This window comes from Corapipo altera, unplaced genomic scaffold (assembly GCF_003945725.1).
Source record: "Corapipo altera isolate COAL_440 unplaced genomic scaffold, ASM394572v1 0, whole genome shotgun sequence".
NCBI lineage: Eukaryota > Metazoa > Chordata > Aves > Passeriformes > Pipridae > Corapipo > Corapipo altera.
This window is the reverse complement of record NW_020884872.1, coordinates 68991450-69014090: the sequence shown is the minus strand read 5'-3', so window position 1 is coordinate 69014090 and position 22641 is coordinate 68991450. Positions and strand designations below refer to the sequence as shown.

The following is a 22641-nucleotide window of genomic DNA, read 5'->3' as shown; positions in this document are numbered from 1 at the left end:
GCCTTGCACGGTGCACCCGTAACCCGGCGGCTCCTTGAGTGCAGTTGAAATATCTTCCCTGAAAAGGCTTTGAGGCAGGCCCTGAGTACTTATCTGACCTATTGCATTGTTCTTACACAAGAATGCAGCAAACATTGCTGATACAGTGTAATGTACAGAGGAAAAATGAGCACTACGTTAAATTTGGGGTTGTTCTTTCCTCAGCTATCCGGTATGATGGAGTTAATGTGTTTGGCTACACAGTCTGGTCCCTCCTGGATGGCTTTGAGTGGCACAGGGGATACAGCATTCGACGTGGATTGTTTTATGTTGATTTTCAAAGCCATGACAAGAAGCTGATGCCCAAATCTTCTCTTTTATTCTATCAAAAGCTGATACAAAAAAATGGGTTCCCACCTTTACCTGAAAACCAGCCCATAGAAGGTATTTTTCCCTGCGGCTTTGCTTGGGGAGTTGTTGACAACTACATTCAGGTGAGTCTGACAGTAAAGGCAGCAGGCTGTCCAGCCAAATCAGTGCACGAGTTCATAGTGATACATTTGCTGAATAGAGTGTCTTTGCAAGTATGTATTACCACATACCAGTGCTGCAAGGAGACGGGTACAAGGGTTTTATGCCAAACACTGTCTTTCCCTCTTCACCAGGCTTTCTGTGTTTGACCAAAGAGAACCAGTCAGACTGAGATACAATAACGTCTCAGAAAAACTTACAGAAGTGAAAAGTGGTCTGATGCTCATCTTCCCTGGACATATGTTATCTGTTACAGGAAGTTAGTTCTTTTCAAAGGGAAGTTGATTAAAACTGCTGAAGTGTATATATGTTTCAGAAAACTTCCTGAAAACTCTTAAAATTCCAGTGACGTGTTTCTACATCTTGTGCATATATATCCTGATGCTGTCATTAGAGTGATTTTGTGTAAAAGGAAGTAAACAAGATTTAGGTGAAATTTCTGTATTCCTTCTTTTTAATTTTATGTCATACCGTGTCTGATGGAGGCCTGCAGTGCCCCTGGATAGAACCTAGCTAGATTATGGATCCAATTCACAGCTCTTACTCTTTATTTCAACTAATTTGATACTTTGGGAGAATCTTTCAAATTTTAAGACTTTATAGCATGAATAAAAATTGTAGCTTAGCTATGATCTCTTTAACTGTTTGTAATTCTCAGATGCTGTTTTGGCTTGCAGGGCTTCTCTAACCACAGTAAAGAGGTGTAAATTCAAAGGTTTGATCCAAGAACAGAATTTTTAGTTTACATTTTCCACAAAGACAGAATCTTTCTTAAGGCTAGAGTGTGAGGGGCTTATTTGTTTTTTCTCACTCCAGAAATAAGATCTGACTTTTTTCTCTTGAAAAATACTGCAGCTTCCTTACCTGGTGCACTGATTTCCAAGAAAATTCAAGTCATTATCCTCCTAGCTCTCAGATAGATTAAGAATTGGAAGTGGAATTGCTGCTTTTGGAATCAATAGCAACTATGAAGTTGCGGAGTCAGTCAGCCTATGACAGTTAAAAAAATCCCTCCCATCCCTAAAACCTTCAAAGCTGAATATTTTCATTTCAGAAGGCCATTCAGACATTTTGTGCTGTAAGGCTTAGGTAGTGTGATTTGTAGATGCATCACAGTGGAAAAACTGTTTTGACAGCATTCCCACAGTATTAGTGGAAATGCATGCTTTAGTAATCTACAAGGGACAATTCTCCAGAAAAGCAATTTCCCTCAGACATGCTGTTTTTTATTACTTTCTTCTATAAGCACAGTACTGACCTCTCCGGAGAAAATAGCAACTGATTTTCAGCAGCTTCTTTACACAGTTTGCAGAGCCTCAGCTACAAGTTGAACACTGGTTGTAGGCTGACACCTGCTTTTCAAACAGAGGGCAGGACAAGGAAATCTGAGCTCAGAGGGAAGCACACACCAAAGGTTGAAAAGGAGAAAAGGACAAATAAAGGCATGTGGTACCAGTATCCTGTGGTTTGGATCTAGAAAGAGTTACCCAAAGTACGACTGAGGAGATTTTACGCTGGGTGTTATTTTAAGTAATTGAACTTTTCATTTTCTAGTCTTTACTGTGTTGGTGATGCTCATTAAAAAGTGAAGGTATAATTCTGAGTGACCCTGAGAAGATAATCTACTGTATTAATATGTCATACAGGCAGTTCTGACATTTGAAACTCTGAAGCCTTATGGGAGATGGTTTTTTTTGTTGGAGTGACATATAGTGGGTTTTCTCAGAGGCCCAAAACAAAATTGATTCAATTACCAACAGCCTGCTGAAATAGCTGGGAAATGAGTTCAGTATGAGTTAAATAAAAAAGGATGTCTTTAGCAAGAAGGAAAAATTTTGCTTGTCAACTGAATTTGTGCTAGAATCAAGTGCAGAGCATTACTCATCTTTCATCATAGTCAGGAAAAGAACAGAACAGAGAAGTGATATTGCATTCATTCTTTTACTGCATTCAGGGAGCGATCTTGAAACTGAATGTACTGGGTAATTTACAACAGACAGTCTCTCTGTAGGCCTTTCTTAATCTTGAAAGAAGAACATTTTAAAAATTACTGTAGTCTTGACTGAAGGTCTGCTTCTCTGGAGATCTGTCACAGGCTTAGTGCCTTATCCCTGAGCAATCACTTGTTTCTTATGCAAACTGGAACAACTTGGAGAAGATATAAACATGGTGACCATTAGCATAAGCTTGTTTGAAAAGTAGGGTGAAAATGATACATAGATTTGGTACTTTGCTGACCTCACATGTTAATAGAAAATTAATTCATTCATATAAGCCCATTCATATGCCAGTATCAGAGATGCTAAATACAATTTTTTGACTTAAAATTTTCTTTTACTTGTTGTGCCTGATGGTTATGATGTTCCCACCTACCTAGTTCAAACAGCTTGAATCTGGTATGTTTCTTATTCTACCTAGGTAGACACGACACCTGCCCAATTTCTTGACTCTAGTGTTTATGTGTGGGATGTTCACCAGACGAAGAAGCTTATTAAAGTGGATGGAGTTTACACCTCGAAACGCAGACGTCACTGTGTTGACTTTGCTGCTATCAGGCTCCAGATCTCTCTTCTGCAAGAAATGCATGTCACTCACTTCCATTTTTCACTGAAATGGTCTTTAATCCTTCCTTTAGGTAACCTTTCTCTAATCAACCATACACTTGTACATTATTATCAGTGTTTTGCTAGTGAACTTCTCAGAGTTAACATAACTCCTGTTGTTGCTTTATGGCAACCTATGATTGAGAATCAAGAGCTTCCGGTTTCCCTTGCCAAATATGGAGCTTGGGAAAACACAGAAACTGTTCAGGCTTTTGTTGAGTATGCCAGATTCTGCTTTACAAGTCTTGGGGACCATGTCAAATTTTGGATCACCATGAATGAACCGTCTGTGAAAAACTTGACATATACTGCAGGGCACAACCTTTTGAAAGCCCATGCGCAAGTGTGGCGTCTTTATGACAAAGAATTCAGGAGATCTCAGAAGGGTAAAATATCTATAGCTTTGCAAGCTGACTGGGTAGAACCAGCTTGTCCCTTTTCCAGGAATGACCAAGAAGTTGCTGACAGAATTTTGGAGTTCGACATTGGCTGGCTTGCAGAGCCCATCTTTGGGAATGGTGACTACCCAGAGGTAATGAGAGCATGGCTTCACCGAATAAGCAGTGTTGACCTGTATAATTTTCACTTGCCTTATTTCTCAGAAGATGAAAAGAAGTTAATACAGGGCTCATTTGATTTCTTTGCCTTGAGTCACTACACTACTACCCTTGTGGGCTCAGAGAAAGAAGATGCAGTAAAATACGACCACTACCTTGAAGTTCAAATGATCAATGACATCACATGGCTCCACTCTCCCAGCAGAGCTGCAGTAGTGCCCTGGGGACTGCGTAAATTGCTCATGTGGGTTAAATCAAAGTATGGCGATATCCCAATTTATGTTATGGCTAATGGAATCGACGATGACCAAAATATAGTGCATGATAAGCTCCGAGTGTATTACATACAGAATTACATCAATGAAGCTTTAAAAGGTAAGGAACCATAGGCGGTTTATAAGTCACAAATCCCACTATTATATTAGTGTACATGGTGTGATAGAGGATGTTTAACTTAAAAAAAGAAGTCCTCTGGAGAATACTTCATAAATAAAATGTTACGACAGCATAACAGATAGTTTTCCACTTGATTTATGATTGATTGGTGTTACTAAACATAAGGAAGACTGACCTTGCTCATATTCTGCATAAGACAGCAGAAGAACTTTTCTATGGATTCAATAAATTAAAATACATGCTATGTGAGTAGCTCCACATGTATTTAGTCAGTATTTCATCTTATTGCACTTTTACTGTTGCTTTGCTTTGTCGCCTCTCTCCACTGATGTGCCTCAGGGCTGGGTATGAGTTCTGTTCCTCAGCTGTCTCTGTATCTTATCCAACAGTGATCTTATCCAACAGTAATCTTCATAATAATTCAGCTGTCTACCTCATTATGCCATTTCCTGGACTGTTTCCTGCTATTCAGAACACAAACCAGTCTTTTACTCTGTCTCAAAGATTTGTAAATTATAAGGCAAAAAGGAGGCATTTTGAGTCATCCTGTCATACAACACGTGTTGTTTTTCCCAAAAAGTGCAAGACCGAATGAGATAGTTTTTACTGAAGAAGAATCTTCTGCACCTCACTATAAGCTGTTGTAGTGTGTGTACAGATATAGATAAATCTCACTTCTAGTATTAATTTCTTTAGCATCTTTAAGCAATTTTTGTTATGCATTTCCACACGTATTTTACTTTTTTAGGTATTCACAGACAGAAGACAAGCTATCTCTCATTTATCTCTTTGATAGATAATACACACGAAGCTCTTTGTGTCCCTTGCTATAAAACATCATTTCAAACTTGTGAATTATTAAGCTTTTCCCTATGAGCCAGTATTCCTTATGAGAGGGGTAAACCCAGACCTGGACACACCGTTCCTGCCACAGCCACACTTATATCTCAGGCAGGTATAACGTAACCTCTTACTCTCCTCTTTCCTGCATCCAAGCAGGTTGCTAGCCCTTTTGACCATGACAGCATGTTGGTTACACACACTCTGTGGTGATTTACTGAGATTTTAAACTTTAAAACAGAGGCAGAAATCTCCTCCCCCCCCCCCCCCCAGCAGAACTGCCTCTGCCAAAGTAGGTCTGCTTGTTCTTTGACATCTTCACATTTGGTCATTTCAAATGCGAGCTGCTTGCTTGTGCAAACCTTGCAACACTTGCTGAATTATGTCTCTAATCTTTGTGTAATTTGCAAACTTTGTGAGAAATAGTTTTACATTTATTTCAGGTTGCTGATATATTTAAGATCATTAAATAACTCAGAGATTGCTAAAAGCCAATCTCCATGATCATGGTAGAAATTTAGCTACTGTGACACTTACTTACCTCCAATTGCATTTCTAGACTGACTTATTACTTCTATTTGAGACCAGTTGAAATCTGTTTATTATAGGCTCCCCTTGACCTTAAAACACTCTGATCTAAATGCCATATAATACCAAGTCAGTTGCCTTGTGAAGTTCTAAGTATATAACTTAAAACATCATTACTTTATTGATCGGCTGATCTCATAAAAAAAGATGTCAAGTTAGTCTGACAAGATTTATTTTCCATAAGGTAAAGCTCATTGGCATTAATCATGTATTATCTCCTGTAATTCTTATTTATCAAGCCTTATATAATCTGTTCCACTCTTTTGATAGGTAGTGAAGGATGTCTGGCAGTTCCATAATTTGCTAGGTCATCCTGTCCGCTCCATTAAGTATTGGCTTTAACTTCCTCCTCTGTAATTTCCACCTCTTTCACAAATTACTGAACTTAATATCAAGTGCTCAAAAGTTCATTCTCCAGCATTTTGTAGCATTGGCTGCATATTTTGTACGTCTATAGTTAAAAAACATATCTTGGCTATATTTGGGCTTGTGGTTTCAAACTGTTTCTTCTTTGTTGCTTGTCTCTCCTTCCTACCACTTTAGACCATACCAGTTCTTGGCACTTCTATTTTCAAAGTATCTATGGATATGAGTTTTTCTCCCAGTTCCCATTAGCGAGAACATCCCCCTGTTTTTTACAGAACTTTGCCATTTGTACTGTTCTGGTACAATATCCCCCAGTCACTTCTTTCTCCCCTCTTCTGTCCAGACTGTAAATAGCTCCTGTGTTTTTCAGCCTAAGCATCACATGTGAGCCTATGTTCCTATCTTTTTACCTTCTTTGTCATGGATAAATATATCCCTGCTAACTAGCCATCACTCTCCCACTTTAGACACCATACACTCCTCCCTAGTGTTTGGTCCATCAGCTCTGGTATTGGGCTTTTGGTGCTTTTGTCCTTCTTGTCATTACGTAACCTTGGCATCATGACTGATTCAGGTTTTTCCAAGACTTGCATTTTTTTTCTGCAAGACCCTGTGCAGTAACGAAGATGGATTACAAATCTTGTGTCTTTACCTCAATGTCACACTGTAGAGGAATAACAGGGGATTTGGTACATGTATGCTCTCTTCTCGCAAAGTCCCTGTTGTGCCTTCTTTCTCCAGCTGGTTTCAGGGACTGCATGTGGAAATATTTGTGCGTGTAATGTTGCTCACCTGCATTGTTCCAGGTGAGCCAACAGGTTTGTGCAGATAAATGATTCCAGAATGCAGTACAGGACCCTTTAGACTGAGGCTGTATTTTGAAGTGCTTTATACCCTGTTTAAGTTCATCTTTGCCAATTGAAAACAAAAAACAGCAGTAACCATTTATGTAACACCATTAAATCCACCTGCAGCTCTAAAACACAAACTAATTATCCAGGGTAGCAGCTCTGTAAAAGGGCAGGTAAATATTATTTCATTTTAGATGTGAAAAGTACATTAGACATGCTAAATGTCTTGCATGTGGCCGCAGAAAATTATATCCAGAGGTGTATGAAAATTCATAATTTGTTAGCTTTCAGTCCCATGTTCATCTACCAGAAGATGTTCCTTTAATTTGTTAAAACAGTGATTTGAGAGATAAAGTATTACACTTTGTGTTTACTACCTTGGATTGATTGTTTTTATCAAGCGGGATGGGTGGCTCAAGGTTAACACTCCAGATGCTGGACGTCTTCCAGTAGCTGAGTTAGCAGTATGGATTGTGGACATGTTCTCAATAAAGACCGATACAGGTCATCTTGGATCAGAAACTGTGGTCAATAACAAGAGGGCTGTGATTTGCATAACCTTTCCACTTGCACTGGTGATATCCCACTACATGACCTCAGCATGGGTGCCCATCTTTTTCTTGTCTCACTGTGCCTTTGCTAGTGAGAAGTGCAGCCTGACATCCTCAGTTCCTTGACTGTCCCCATCAGGAGGTGCCCTGCAAAGGGAGAAGGAGTAATCAGAGGCACAGGCTGCAGAAGTGTAGGTGCAGGAAACTCCAAACCTGCATTCTTTCATGCATAACAAAGAGCCATCTTTTCATGATAGGCTCCGTGCTGATCGTTACACACAGTCAGGCACTCACAGCTGTGTTTACCAAGCACAGGGAAATAAATTGCAGGATACTCGCAGATCACACTGTCTGGCAATGGCTGACAGATTCTTACTTTTTATGAGAAACACTTCACAAATGTGCTTGTACCTTAGCTTATTTTGGGAAGGAGAAGTGCAGATGTGAGTTTAACATCCCCCTGCCCCTCCTTTATGTATGGGCATATGGTACTGCTCTTGAATGCCAAAGTGACATTGATTCATTGCTTCAACCCTTTGTTTTCTTTTGCAGCTTACACCTTGGATAACGTTAACCTGCAAGGATATTTTGTCTATTCTTTTAATGACAAGACTGCTCCTAAATATGGTCTCTACAATTACGTTGCAAATCAATATGAACCAAAGCCTTCTATGAAACATTACAGAGAAATAATTGACAATAATGGTTTTCCTGGTCCTAAAACTCCTGAGTTGCTGTGTCCAGAACAGGTTGTCTCGTGTCCTGAATCCCACTTCTTCCGAACCAGAAAGTCATTATTAGCCTTTATCTCTTTCATATTTGTTGCTTTTATTGTTACTATATTCTTCATTACTTACTACTCCAAGAGGGTAGAAAGAAGGTATAAATAGAGCTGCCCCTTTGAATACATCATTTTCTTACATCCCTTTGGGAAATCTGAAATAAGTGCACAATTGCTGATTGCTTCAGCATTTACATTGCCTGATACTGCAGGACATTGACATTGAGAAGAGATTGCTAGCATATGGCTTCCAGAAATAATTTTCTCTGGTTTAGTACATTTGGTTTATGACCAGTCCTTAATTCCTGTGGTTGGAATTGTATCACAATTTTCCCTGGAACCTTTTGTTGAGCAGATGTTTTCCCCTTCTTGGTTTTGCCTTGCTGAATTGGACAGGTTTAAGTATATTTTGAAAACGTGGGGTGATGGAAGAGTCTGAATGTCAAATTCTCCAAGAGAAGACTGGGGTGAAACAAAATGGCTTGCTTTTCCAGCATTAGGGTTTAATGCTGATGTTGCTTAATCAGAACCAGAACCTGACTGGAGCAGGGATTGTGACTGAGAAGAAAGATGGGAGAGAATTGCACAAAGCAGTGCCAGGGTAAAGAACACCTCCTTTCCTAAAGCAGATGCAGGGAGAGGAGCAGGGGGAAATGAGTCTGTGCTGCTGGGAGCTCTGGGTAAATCAGTTAACTACTACTGAGGCTGCATCTGACTTCAGGATGCCATTGGGGAACTTCAGCTAAAGGAACTGTGTCTTTCTTGGGGGAAAAGAAGCAGGAATATGTCTGGGGATTGCAGGGGTCATGCCATCTTGCTGGGAAGAGATGGGAAGGGCTTCTCTTTGATTTGCTCAGAAAAAAAAAAAAAGCAAAGAGCGCAGGAACTGGGATGTCTTTCAGTTGGCAGAAAGCTGCATGCCTGACCCTGTGCCCTGTTGCCCTGTACCCAGGGACATGGCAGGCCTAGAGCACCCCATTCCTCCTCAGAGCAAGTTGCACAGAGCTGTCACTCTGCTGCTACCTGGCTACTTACCTGCTGGAAACTTGTGTTAACTTAGTAGGATGGTCTCTGCGTGCCATTTGTGTTGAGCGCAGAGACTTTAACTCCCAGTATTTTGGTGTAGTAGTCCAGCACTTTATTGCTGCTTTTGCCAGGATCTGAGTCTGTGGAGCTGTTGGTCCAAGCCTCTTACAAGTTGGTTGGAGGTTCGCCTTTGAGCAACTGGCCCTGGCAGCATTTCATCCCAAAGTATTACTGAATGTCTGAGGGCCTCTTGTTTTTCTCTCAGCAAGATAAAATAGCAAAATATTAGCATCATTTTTTATTAGTAGAAATAGAGAGAGAATGGGAAAAAGTCCCATGTTATTTTGCCTGCCTTGTGAATTACGGCATTAGGAGGGTCCTCAGTATAAAGCAGTGTGGTCATTTTTCTCCGTTCTCTGAACTCTAGGCCTGCATCGCCTTCAGCTATAATTGTATTTTTATTGCTATGTGAATGATGTCACTCACTGGAAAGAATATTTTAAAGGAAATGTGCTTTGTGTTAATTAAGAATTATTTATCTACTAAAGCTGATTATGCTGTATTAAATGTGATGTTTATCTACTAGATTACTAGAAGATGACTAAATGACCTCCCAGGGTTCCTTTTAATCTGAAAACTCTATGATTCTATGATTCTATACTGTAAATTAAAACTTACCTATGAAATACTATTTTAATTTGTAATTTAAGATTATATTTTTCTTGAATAATGCATAGAAATAGAAAAGAATTAGTATCTTATCATAATGATTAATATATTTGTCATGTAGATCTAGTCTTAAAATGGTCTCTCTTTGCATTAATGTATATTTTGGTATTGAGATTAAGGTGAAAAATTCAGTGTAAGTGATGAAGTATTAAAAAATGTATAAAAATTATTTATAGACTGATAGGATTTGCTGAAGAAGAGAACATTTCAAACTGCTGTATATTTATTTATTCGTTGGTGCCTGGTGCACTGTGGAGAAGAAATAGCTCTCCCTAAATATATGAAATGCCAAATGGCTTTCTCTATGGCATGGCCATGAATCACCTTGCAATGCATTACACCAGCAGTCAGATGCCTTTGCAGTATGTAACAAAATGTGGCATTCATTTAACACAAAATGTACCCAGGTCACACCCAATGTATGTGTTACGTATGTGTGTGTATGTATGTTATATATTTTGCTGTTGGTAAAACAAAATGAGTCTGAGCCTGGTCTTTCTGAGAAGCCAGGCATACATACCTCCCCTGAGTTTGAGGGGATTCAAGGGGCCTGGGCAGGGCAAATCTGGAAGAGTGCAGGTGCCATGCTGGTGGGCACCGGTCTGTCCTGCTGCTTCACTAGCAGTTACCATCCATCCAGTCTCTGCTGTGTGCTGTGGAACGGCCCAGCCACAGCACAGCGTGTGAAAAAGCAGCCCCAGCACGGAGGAGACCTGGCAGGCTCTTCCCATAGAGGCTGGGTGATATGTAACCACTGACAGGCAGATGGCACCAGCTGGATATCTAATTTGTAGGTAAATTGGGATTTGTTGCTGTATAATCATATCATCTCATGGTGCTGTGACCCATGGCACTAACGCAGCCTTTGGCGCAATTGCCTTCAGAACAGTTTTTAAATATTGCTGCAGAGCAGTGACTGGCTTGAGCTGGGCACAGCAGTTGCCAAAGCCTTCTCCTAAGCATCCTGCCTGTGGTGCTGCCTGTGCATAGCGGTGTGCAGCTCTCAGCCAGCAAATTGCATAATGATGGGCTAGGGAAAATACACACTTGTCTGATGGAGATAATGGTATGGTTTTGCCTTGGGAATCTGCCTCATTTTGTGTAATCAGGGTCCAGTGCGAGTTTCCTGTCAAATCTTCTAAAGAAACCTCACCCTTCACTAACAACAAAGAAGCCTCTTAATAGGCAAAGACTGCACACCCGTTCAAGGAGAACCGCCGTGTGCTTATGCGAACTGATGCGGTAATCACCTCCTGCAATCCGGCCGTGGGCTGTGGGGCACTTGCTCCCTTCAGTGCCCATATGTGAGCAGTGATCGGCACTTCCCCCATCTGTGCATCTACAGCAGAAATGCCGACAGTAGCAAGGACTTTGAGCAGAGGGGGCTCCATAGTCAGTCTGCAAAGACAGCTCCGTGTAGGATGGTGGTTTATTTTCTGAAGAGCAACAGGGCTCTGTGTGTTTAACATGCAGTTTCTTAGGTAGACTACTTTCTTTATTTTTAACTGTGTTTCTAGAATGAAATGTTGTTGCCAGTTTACTCAATGCTTCAGATTAAACATGTTGTAAAATACAAAATTGTATTTTTATTCAAAATATTTTTGTGATGTGAGTGCAAAGCTTCTGGTTTGTTTCTTGAAAAGATTGTGCAGAGTGGCTGTGGGAAGAATGTCTTTGTAAATGACAGGATGAATGTTCTATTGTTTTTATAACAATCTCAGAAATGAAATAAAGATACTGAATGTAACAAATTGTAACATGATCTTACTGTTTAATCTGTCTAGTTTCTCTACCTGCAGCATGAAGTACAGAGTACCTCAGGAGAGGCTATTATGATATCTCTGCAAGGAGTTCATGTTGCTGTTTGTTTTTCCAGTGCCACATAAATAACTGTAACTTTTGTTGGAGATTGCTGGGGCCTGTGGCTAAACAGATGTTTTTCCAACCGACCCAGGGGTTTGGAGGGGTTTTTGTTATTTGAATTATTTTTTTCTTAAAGTCACTGTTTCTATTTAGAAAACCTATGGAAGTAACCATACCAATATAAGAGTATTTTGGTGCAATAGCTTATTCCATAGTAACACTGCAGTAAATTTGACAATTCTTCTATTCCAGTAGAGTTACTCACAGGCTTGAGGGATTCTGTCGGCATAGCTGTGCACCAAGCATTGAGTTTGTGGCATCTTTGTTAAACATCTTAAGAAATGGAAATGTCAAGATTAAAGGAAGTGGGAACAGAAATGGACAAAACCAATGAATAGGACAGGGACCATATAAGTCCAAATATGTTTAAACACCCAACTTCCCCTTTTTTGCTTGCACTGTATTGTGTTGCTTTCGAGTCACTTAGAAAACTTTATCTGTTCATTCTGTTTGCAAAAACTGCTTGGGTGAAAATGCCCTTATTCAGGGTGAAGAAGTCAGTTTTAGGTGCCAGACTTCAGCTTCAGCAGAGAAAGTTCAGTCCTGTTCCTCCTTCACTCAAGCAAAGCCAAGAAAAGGAGGCATGGAAAAGGGAAGGCTCTTCCTGTCGTGAATGTGCCACTCATGAATTGCCAAACCACCACCCTTCACCAGCTATCTCAAGGCTATAGCTGGTGCGGGCTTGTTAAGCCCACCCTTTTTATTTTTCCTGACTAGTTGAACAGGAACACCACTGTCAAACAGTTCTGAGAAAATTAATATTTTTAAGAAACCAGAAAGTTGAAATAACAGCAGCCTGCAGCCAGGACACTTGTGGGTGCTGACATGTTGCTGGCTATTATTTTGTAATGTTTTCTGTGTTTCTGAAGGAGTGGCAAAAGGGCCAGCAAGGCAGAGAGAAGCCAGGGAAAATACTAAAGTAGGGCAGAAAAGCCACAGGCACAAACAGATGTGTGAGTTCCTTGCTCTGAGAGTTGAGTGAGCAGTCCCCTTCTGTGGGGATGGGCCATGGGACTTTGAATATTCTTTGTTAAAAAATTAAAATATTTTAAAAAGAGTCTAGTCTGAAAACTCCCTACTTCCCTTAATGACATATTTCTCCCTTAATGACATACCTCCTACGTGATGAATTTAACTGTCAGAAGCCTTTTTCTCATCACAAGAATTATTCACAACACGATATGGTGAAGCATTGTTATATGATCCCAGCTCTCCTGAGGTCATCCAAATGTGTTTCTGGCCCAAGTCTCAGGAGGTCCATGGGAGTCTGAAGTGCAGGAGAGGTGGTCACTGTCATTGGCACTGAACAAAGCAGCGGGAATGACAGCAATGATGTTTTCTAAATACTGCAAATTCACAGCAAGTGGGATTAGTTTCTACTTTAGTTCTTTCCTGTTAGTGGAAATGTTTTCTTCCTTACAAAGAATAATAGACAAAACTTTGTTGGTTTTTTTTGTTTGTTTTGTTTGTTTTTGTGTTTTTCAGGGAAGAACGAGTTTTAACACTTCCCCCAAAACCTCGGATGTATAATGTACTTCTGATTTTTTTTTTTTTTATGGTATCAACCCTTGCAGGGGATGAGAAGACCTGAGTAGTAACTTCTCAGTCCCACCTGTTCAGCTCTCAGGAGCTTCTAAGTCAAAACTTCCCTCGGGGCTGTGCCTTGCTGGGGTGTATGTCCCAAGCCAGAGCAGCACCTCCCAGGCAAGACATACTCTGGGGCCTGGAGAAAAAGCAGAGCCAATGGTATGCCCTGGTGAGATCCTGGCTGACATGGCAGTTTGGCTCTCAGCAGTGAACTGGCTGGTGTATTGCCGCCTTCTGTGCTCAGGGCTCTGTAACAGGCTCTCAGCAGTGTTGTAAACCATCAGGGCTGCACAAACACAACACCTGATCCAAGAAATCTGGTTTTCCTCCCACCAGAGGGAACCATGAATTGGCTGAGTGTTTAGTTCAAGAGGTGTAATGGTATAAACTACCTGTGCTATAAATTTTTACGAGGTGACAAAATTTTGTAGTCTGGCAATAGCACAGTTGAGCTGGAGGCCATCAGATGCCCTGCTTGGAAAGGGAGGGGAGCAAGATGGTGAGGAGGTCTTCCTGGCAGGCTGCAGCCTCTCTGGTCAGCCTGGAGGATACCTTGAGCAGTGCAAGGCTGCTGCTTCTGCAGCCTGGGGCAGGCATGGTCCAGGGACTTAGTGCTGCATGAAGAATGAAGTAGAGCCAGCTCCAGCTCTCATCACCTCCTCTTCCCCCTTTGGGCACATATTTATATACATTTGGGCTATGAAATAGGAAGTGAATTACCAAGGTATGATGTAGGTACATCAAGGCATATAGTTTATTTAGAAGACAAAAAGCTGTTTACAGGCCCTACAGATTTTTTTGTTGATATTTATTACTTTGCAGCAATCCTTCTGCCTCTCTCTCTCCACTAGGATCAGATGGGTCTTATTTCCAAAAGCTGAGAAAATAAATGCTCATAAAGGAAGCTGCCAGTGTTGCAGTCACCTCTCCAAGCACTTGCTGAGCCTTTAAGTCCACTTCTGATGCAAGTTTGTGAATTTTATAGACATTTGTAACTCATTTATCTGCCACATTGCTGCGGGATCCGTGAGCGGATATTGCTTTTCCTTGCACCTCGCAGCGGGAGGCGGTGGGGTCCTGCACTCGGCAGCACATGGTTGCTCCTGCTTGGTATTCACAGGCACATTCCTCTGGCTGGTGATATATTATTATTGGGCTGGAAGAAAAATAATGCAACCAAGCTCTTATTATTTTCTCTTTTTATCTGTTTGGTCATATTAATGTGGGATCATCATTACATAAATGCACAGGAGATGTAGTCAAGGACATGTTCATTTTTAAAGTCCTCCAATGCTCTTGTACTTCAGTCATTCATCTTCTGTCTTTAATTACAAGTGATCTCAGAGGCACTTAAAAGATTAAATTACTCAATTATTTGAAAAACAGAAATGCAATAACTGTATCTCTTTTCTGATAAATAACAGCCAATGCTGAAAAAGGTTGCCCAAGGCAAGACATACTGGGAGGCCAAGGAGGCCATATTGTAACACTTTGGCTTAGCCCAGTGATACCCATTTAATTTTTTGTAATTTGCAACCTTTATTTTTATTTGTATTGAAAATAGCCACAAACTTTTCCATTGCTGTCCTGGTGGTTTCAGCAGTGCAATGAATGTCACTGCTCAGTGATTTACAAGTGTCCTGGCACCTGCTTGGCTGTGGAGAGGATGGCATGAGGATAACCACAGCTTAAAAAGACTGGGCATCGGCATGGCAAGGCAGTAACCCCCATTCAAGGCAATGCTTGTGGATGGGGGCATGATTTGGTGTTCGGGAAGGGCATGTAGTTAAAACACGTTGTGGCTCTCTCCAGGTTGAGGTGGGTGAGTTCACTGCTGGCAAGGCCATGTGAGCATCCAATGCTGTGCTAGAGGGCAGTCTGACTCAGGCTCTGTAACGTTATAGAAAGCAGGAAAGGTGGCCTGCCAAAAGGTGGCCTGTTCTGAAATGGTGTTCTTGGTGTCCCATGGCCCCAGGAGGAAGCTGTTGGTGCACTCTGTATGTGGGCGTTACTGCCACTGCTGCAACAATGCATCTGCAGCAGCAGAGTTTGTCCTTCCTCACCAGCGGCCCTATTGCTCACCAGGGATCCCCAAGTACAGCCACTGAACAATGGGAAGTTTTCCCTAAATATTTTCTTTTGCCTCTTTTGCAAAGCAGCAGACGTGATGGGTCCAAAGCCGGGAGCCTGAGTAAGGGGTGCAGGCTGGTGTGATCCCTCCTTCCTGGGGCAGGAGAAAAGGAACATGACTCTTCAGGGAAGCAGAAATCCAGGCCAATCCTGTACCTTCTCTTCAGAGGCCCAGTTCTGAGTTCCTGTCCCACTGGAAACCAGACAACACAGGGCAAAATACTGTAAGAACTGTGAGCCCAGAGTGCTCTACACTTCCTGTGTTGTGAGCTCTTTGCTCGTGCTGGTGAGCCAGCAGTGTGGCACAGGGATAGGTTTTTGGTGTTGAAAAACAAACTCCCTGTATTTGACTACCCTCATGAAAGAGATGGGGGCAAAAAAGGACTCACTGTTTGTGGTCAATGCAGACCAGCTGTGGTACTTCTGGTCCTATTGCCATGAAGACCAAGCCTGGCTGGTGTCAGCGGGGTGCAGTGGGGTAGCCGAGTGGGCTGGCAGATCCTGGGCTGCTGCCCCACATGGGTCTGGGGTTCAGACTGCCTGCAGCCAACACCTGTCCCGAATGCATGCTGGGGTAATGCTGGCCCGCAGATGCTGCTGAGAGGGTTACTTGTCCTCTGCTCCACCACCTGTGGTTCCCACATTTATTTAATTAAAAAAAAAAAAAGTAAGTAATTCAATACACATCCTCTCAAGGAAAAGCAGTCATTCCATCAAGGAGCAGGCCAGCGGTCTGGGGAAGTACAGATGGCCCTGTGGCTAATTTGCTCCCATAAATCGCAAGCTGTTGCAAATCCTCACTGCAGCAAATGTTGGCTCTGTGTTTGTGGCCATGTGCCTGTCGCAGGGCTGCTATGAGCATGTGAAAGAGAAAGCAGAATCTGTAGTTTTAGGCTGTTTGCCTTGTGCCTTTTGCAGAATTGATATTTTGATTAAGAAATAAGCTGTAATCCTGTAGCTGGCTGCCAGCAGAGCTCAGTGCAACGGCTCTTGCCGCAGAATCAGGTATTCTCTTGTTAAAGTGCAACCACTGCCAGGATCCCATCCTGTCTCCTTGCAAACTGCTGCCCATGAACTGCATGCTGCAGTTCAAGTCTCTGCTCAAGGTAGAGAGCAGTTCACTGCATTCAAACCACGTCTGCCTTTAACCTCTCTGTCTTGCTGGACTCACACCCCTGGGAGAGGATCAAGAGCCCCAACCTGTCATTGCAATGGGACTGAGGAACACCTGTGCTGTGGTACAGGCTTATGGTTATTTTACTGCTCTCTCCTTCCTGCCTTCTTGGAGGAGGGAAGCAGAAATGATCTCTCCCCACTCTGGCGTTCTGCCCCTAGTGTAGGGCATGGGACACCCTGTACTCAAGACCTGGCAGGCTGGCGATGCCTGACCCCCTGTTGCAGCTGGAGCTGGAACCATTGACCACCTGGCCATGATCACCCTGTCCTGAAGGCTGAGCCCTGTGGCCTCCTGTGCAGTCTGGGGTGGGCGAGCAGATGAAGGCTGGAGCCCAGCCTGCAAGCAGGCATGCAGGCAGTGAGTAGAGCAGAGGGCATGCTGGGTTCAAGGCCTGGGCTCAAGCAGTGCAAGAGAGCAGTGGAAAATAACCACCAGTGGGAGGTCAATAGTAAGGTATCGGGATAGAGATCCTTATTTCAGAATCAAAGGGGTGGAAGGAGATAACTCTTCAGGTTACTTTTTCTGCAAGAGATGCTAACCTTCATCAGAGGTGTAGAGGCTCTGGTATCTGAAACCTGCTGTGGATTAGGGAAGGTATCTGGGAGTGTGTGAGAACCCCCAGTATTAGCCTATGTAAGACAGCCAAATAGTTATCTGCAGTGTTGGAACATTTTCCCTGTCATTTACTCATTAACCGAGACCCACTGCTCTGCCTCGTATTTGCCCTTGATTTCCACATACCCATGTATTTGCTGAGCAGTCTTGCACAAAGAAGTAAGACAGTCTACAGTTGCACAGTGCTAGGTGGGTTCTGCTCTGCCTCCATTGCTGTGTTCTACATGGTATTGCTGAGTGCCCCATGATACTGAGGGTCACAATTTAAAATGTACTTCTTAAAATCCAAACATCCACCTTGTTACAAATCTGTGGTTTGATGCCTTGTATTCCTGGTCCTGTAACACCATGATATGCAACTGCAGTTGTAACAAGATGGTCCGCCTGGCCTAGCACCCATCCAAATGAATGTGGCTGACACATATCTGGCAAGGAGAGAATGACATGGCCATGCTATATCCCCATAGGATCGGGAGTGAGTCATACTGCTTGCTTTCTGGCAAGGTCTCTGTTCGTTCCCCAGCATTTTCACACCACTATTGAGCTAGAGCAGCAATATGTGTTTTCATCCTCAACTGTCTGATTTTCAGGCTTCAGCAGTCTTCTTGATATTTATTCCAATATTTTCATCTCCCAATCATCTCAGTGTGTTCTGCTTGTGCTCATGTCTAACAACTAGCTGCTGTTTCAAAGAGCAACACCTTTTAGGCATATCAAGATGCTCCAAGGGTGATACTGATTCTGCAGTGTAAATGCATCAAGCAGAGGGATGCCCTGCTGGTGACTCCTGCAAAGTGTTGTAAAGAGGATGGATGCTCAAGAATTCAACATTATAAAGACTGCACACACCAGGAGCTGAAACATCAGTACTGTTAGGGTTAAGACAATTGCTGCAGGGGGCTGGGAGGGAGAGATGGGAATGAGAGTACATGAAATACTGTATTTTTTTGCAAGAATGGATGGACTTACACAGCTGACCATTTCTACCATGGAGTAGAATTGGAGAAAAGTGCTTCCTTTAAATTTAAATTTTAATACTGAGCTTTCCCTGAATGGTGGGACATAAAGGCTTACCCCCCTCCTAGAGACGGTCTCCCATAGCTGACTCTCTACTCAGCATCCTGTTTTCTGAAACTCTGCTTCTTTTAATAATTCAAGAGAGAGTTGGAGAGATATAAGCACATGTCCTAGTTACAGCTAGAACAGAGTTAATTTTCTCCTTAGTAGCTGCTACAGTGCTATGTTTTGGATTCAGTATGAGAATAAAGTTGATAACACGGTGATGTTTTGGTTGTTGCTAAGTAGTGCTTACCCTAAGTCAAGGACTTTTCAGTTTCCCATGCTCTGCCAGTGAGGAGCTGCACAAAAAGCTGGGAGGGAGCATGGCCAGGACAGCTGACCTGAACTGATCAAAGAGATATTCCATACCATAGAATGACATGACCGGTATATAAACTGGGGGAGTTGGCTGGTGGGGACAGTCACTGTTGGGGGATGGGCTGGGCATCAGTCAGTGGGTGGTGAGCAACCATATTGTGCATCACTTGCTTTTCTTGGGTTTTATTTCTCTCTTTTTTAACCCCTTACTATTAATAATAATTATTATCATACTTTGCTTTATTTCAATTATTAAGCTATTCTTATCTCAACCCATGGGTCTTACCTTTTCCTGATTCTCCTCCCCATCCCTCTAGGTGGGAGAGTAGGGCATGGGTGAGCAGCTGCTTGGTATTTTGTTGCCAGTTGGAGTTAAACCACAACACCCATCCCAAGGAACATTTATTCCATCTGTAGATATGTGTAAGACAAATCACAGGATTCACTATCCTACTGTTGCATCTTTTTCTCTGTTGCAGTGGTTTGATGAATTTGAGATGGCTAACATCTGACAACATGAACCCAGCATTCAGCATTCCAGCTCCACAGTCACTCTTACGAACCTAGATTTAAATTATTGACAAGAACATGGATGCAAAAACATGGTTGAATTCAGTGAGAGTCAGGGGCCTAAGCTGTCGAGGACATGAGTTTACATTTCTCAAGCCTGGACTTGATCCTTGTGGGTCCCCTCCAATTCAGAATATTCTACGAATCTGTGAAGCCAGTTTTCCTAGCTTAATGGCTTCTTTGGAAAACATAATCTTTGCCATGAAGCTCATGTATACTACAAGTATAATGGACAACAGTTATCATTTTGAGCCTGCAATCACTACTGAAGTCCCATATCAGAACAGTTTAGTGTATAGCAGGTTGCAATAATGAAACCAAAGGCTTAAGTGTAGCATTTCTTGAGCCAATGGATGAAATAAGAGCACGAAGAAACATGATTCTTTAGTGTATGCAAATTTATTCAACTTGGCAATTATTTATTTACAACTAATGACTGATACCAACAGATGAGGTAAAAATATGAGGTATTGATATGAGTATAACATTTAAAAATGCAATTATCATAATGTATTCTCAATGGCAATGTAACAATACAAAATACTGTGGTAGCTGAATGGTAGACATGGCATAATGTGCATTTTAAAGAAATCTTATTTCAACAATACATGGCTTAGAGATGCCAGAAGCACATGACAGAGCTTCTGCAAAGGTAGGAAAACAACCCTACCTTGCTAATGGTGGCAGGTGGCACAGAGCCCCTTCCAGCTGAGCGATGACTTGTCAGACAGGATAAAACCACTGTATAGGTTTTCCCTTCTTTTCCTACAGAAATGATGTACTGCCAGACAACTGCCATTCCCAGGGCTACAAATTCTGAGCCCATTAATACTGAGGCACTATTGTATTTATTTATGCAAACTAATGTAGCAGAAGTACTCTAATTGCTCATGGTTTGGAAAATGGGGAGGAGGTGCTCCTTTCTGGAATGGCAGTCCAACTGGAACCAGGGGACCAGACTTGCTCTGCCAGCTCAGGAGCCACCACTTGCTCCAGTGAAGGCTCAACCTGGGCAGTGGTGGTGCCCTGCAGCCAGTGGATGACTGCCAGACCTCAACATGGCCACATAAGGGTGTGGGTGCTCCCCTGTCTGCAGGACTTAAAAACACGCAATTATTGCACATTGCAACGATTGCTGGCCATAAACTCAAGGCAGGAGCTCCCAGGGAGCCAACCTCCCTGATCCTAGGAGTTACACAATAGAACGTGGGTGAGACAGCTCCTGGGGGAAGACGACAGTGACTTTTTGTCCTACTGCTCCTCAGGGACACCCTGGAGCACCATGGGTCACCCTGTGTACCCTGAGCTCCCACTGGTGTTCTTCCTCAGATTGCAGGACTGTCCCCCACCAGCACACACCTTATGTGGGTGCACAATGGCACATGGGACCATGGTCTAACAGCTGTCACCATACATGGTCCACCCCACAGCCCCCTTACCTGGGCCAGACTCAAAGCACTGGCTTTGAAGACATTTCCTGGTTTACAGAATCAGAGCACAAAGCTGTAGCTTCATGTAGGAAATGTACCCTGCTTAATCAACCTTGTACTAAATCTTCATGGATTTTGTTGAAAGGACTGAGTTAAAACACTGGCTATGAATGACTCAGCTGGTTTATGCAGCAATAAATAAAGTCAAAGTGAACAAATGCGATTAATGAATATCAGTATTAACAGGCTTGTACATTCTTATTGAAGCACAGATGTAATAACATTTTTGGTCTTAGGTCAGTTAAAAACATTATGGAACCCTGCCTCAAAGGTAACATTGACAAATTATTATTATTACTTTTAAAGCATTCTTCCATTGGCAAAATAACAGGTCCCTGAAAATGAAATTATGTAATAGACATAAATGGCTCCTACTCCTCATAGTCAGGGGCTAATCCTGCTCCCACCAATGCCTACAGAGGTGGGATCATGGAGATCAGTGCAACGTAAGATGAACATGCTTGCTGTTACAATAAAAGCAATCTTTTCAAGCATAGTCTACATTTAGTCTTTTAAATCTCCAATATGTATTTAAAAGCTTAAAAAAGTGTAGTTATTTGTATAGTAAGAATATATTAAAAGGTATGGTATTCATCTGCATGTCTTTGTGTCCACTGGATGTGGAACACCTGCTATGGAGTTTCTTAACGATTAGCCATCTCTACGGGAGAAGGAAAGAGCAACACAGAAACACTCAGAACCGAGACAAAATGCTTAAAAAAAAAAGATTTACAGCTTAATAACTTACCAGTCTGATTTCAGACACCTCAGTAGACACAGTGTTATCTTGTACTGAGAATGAACAGTTACTTGGAACGCTGCAGATAATGAGGTTCTCTAGTGACAGAGATACCATTAATTAAGGCAACAGGTAAGTTTTCAACACCTTGTACTAACAGTCACAATTCTGCAGCTAAACATAAATGGCCTTCAAAATGTCTGTCTGTCTTAGATGTATTTCTGTATATTTCATTTGGTGAAACTGATTCAGTCCTCATTATTTTTAAATGTACTGTAACTTCCTCCTTCCTTAGTTCTTTTAATTCTTCCTACATCTATTTCTATGTAGCTTCTCATAGCACACACAAACACAAAACATACTTGAGAATAGGCATTTGTTATCACACAAATTATGCCTGGTAGCTCTGTGATAACAGCAAACACAGCTTATGTAGCAGTGATACACTAAGGAACAAGTGACAGATTCACTTAAGGTCCAACTGATGCAAGTGATTTTCACTGAGTTATATACAAAATAATTAATTTATACATATACATATATATAGATAGAATATAGATAAATATATACATACTGTACAAGATTTATTTACAATTAAAATATGCTTCTTAGAAGCCTTTAAATACCAGAGTTATGTAACACACAAGTAATGGCAATAATCTGTTTTTAAGGTAATAAAAGCTCTCTGAAGAAATGTTTAGTTCAATAATCAAAATTAATGAAAATTAATGCAGAGGGGATATGGCGGGGGGGGGGGGGAAGATGAAGTCTACAGAATAAAAGAACTTTCCTATAAAATTCCTGTTTCAACTCTTTATAGACCCAGGTCTGGTCAGATTTCTGCAGATAAGTAAGACCTTTGCTTTCAGTATTCCTGTTCCCTGCCAGACCCTGATTTATGCTCACATGCTCCCAGGAACACTTAGATTTTTGTTTCTGGTCCCTCAGCAATAAGAGGTTGAAATGAGTTTCTGATCCTGGCAACTTCTGCTGCACACAGATGTCCAAAGCCTTTGTTGTACCACTCTGGGGAATGTCCTCTGAAGAAATGAGAAGAAAATTATTGAAAAACTTAAATACTCAAGAAATATGCCCCATAGAAACAGGCTTGCCACACTTCCTGCTCCCCACTCACATGGTGGTAGTGGAAACTTCAAATACTTGCCATTTGTAAGCATGCTCTCAAGTTTTCCCTTGCAGTAATCAAATAAGCAGATTTTATTTCTAAGATCACT

General features: G+C 41.8%; 2 protein-coding genes across 10 annotated transcripts in view; one reads left to right on the top strand and one right to left on the bottom strand.

Annotated features, from left to right (window-relative positions):
- KL (klotho) overlaps positions 1–22641 on the top strand; it is a 65233-nt gene that overhangs the window by 38260 nt on the left and 4332 nt on the right. For 2 of the 4 annotated variants that reach the window (XM_027651079.1, XM_027651097.1), the window contains exons 3-5: positions 205–473; positions 2929–4045; positions 7815–11560. In XM_027651079.1, coding sequence (XP_027506880.1) covers positions 205–473; positions 2929–4045; positions 7815–8152 — 1724 coding nt within the window. In that variant the 3' untranslated portion in view covers positions 8153–11560. Of the gene's footprint in view, positions 1–204; positions 474–2928; positions 4046–7814; positions 11561–15821; positions 15829–19086; positions 19495–22641 lie in introns of those variants that run through there. The other 2 variants (XM_027651087.1, XM_027651106.1) reach the window with 2 other exon arrangements.
- The window catches only part of STARD13 (StAR related lipid transfer domain containing 13), a 294079-nt gene continuing 290998 nt past the window's right edge, over positions 19561–22641 (bottom strand). For all 6 annotated transcript variants that reach the window (XM_027651028.1, XM_027651021.1, XM_027651039.1 and 3 more), the window contains one exon: positions 19561–22446. In XM_027651028.1, coding sequence (XP_027506829.1) covers positions 22329–22446 — 118 coding nt within the window. In that variant the 3' untranslated portion in view covers positions 19561–22328. The remainder of the gene's footprint in view (positions 22447–22641) is intronic.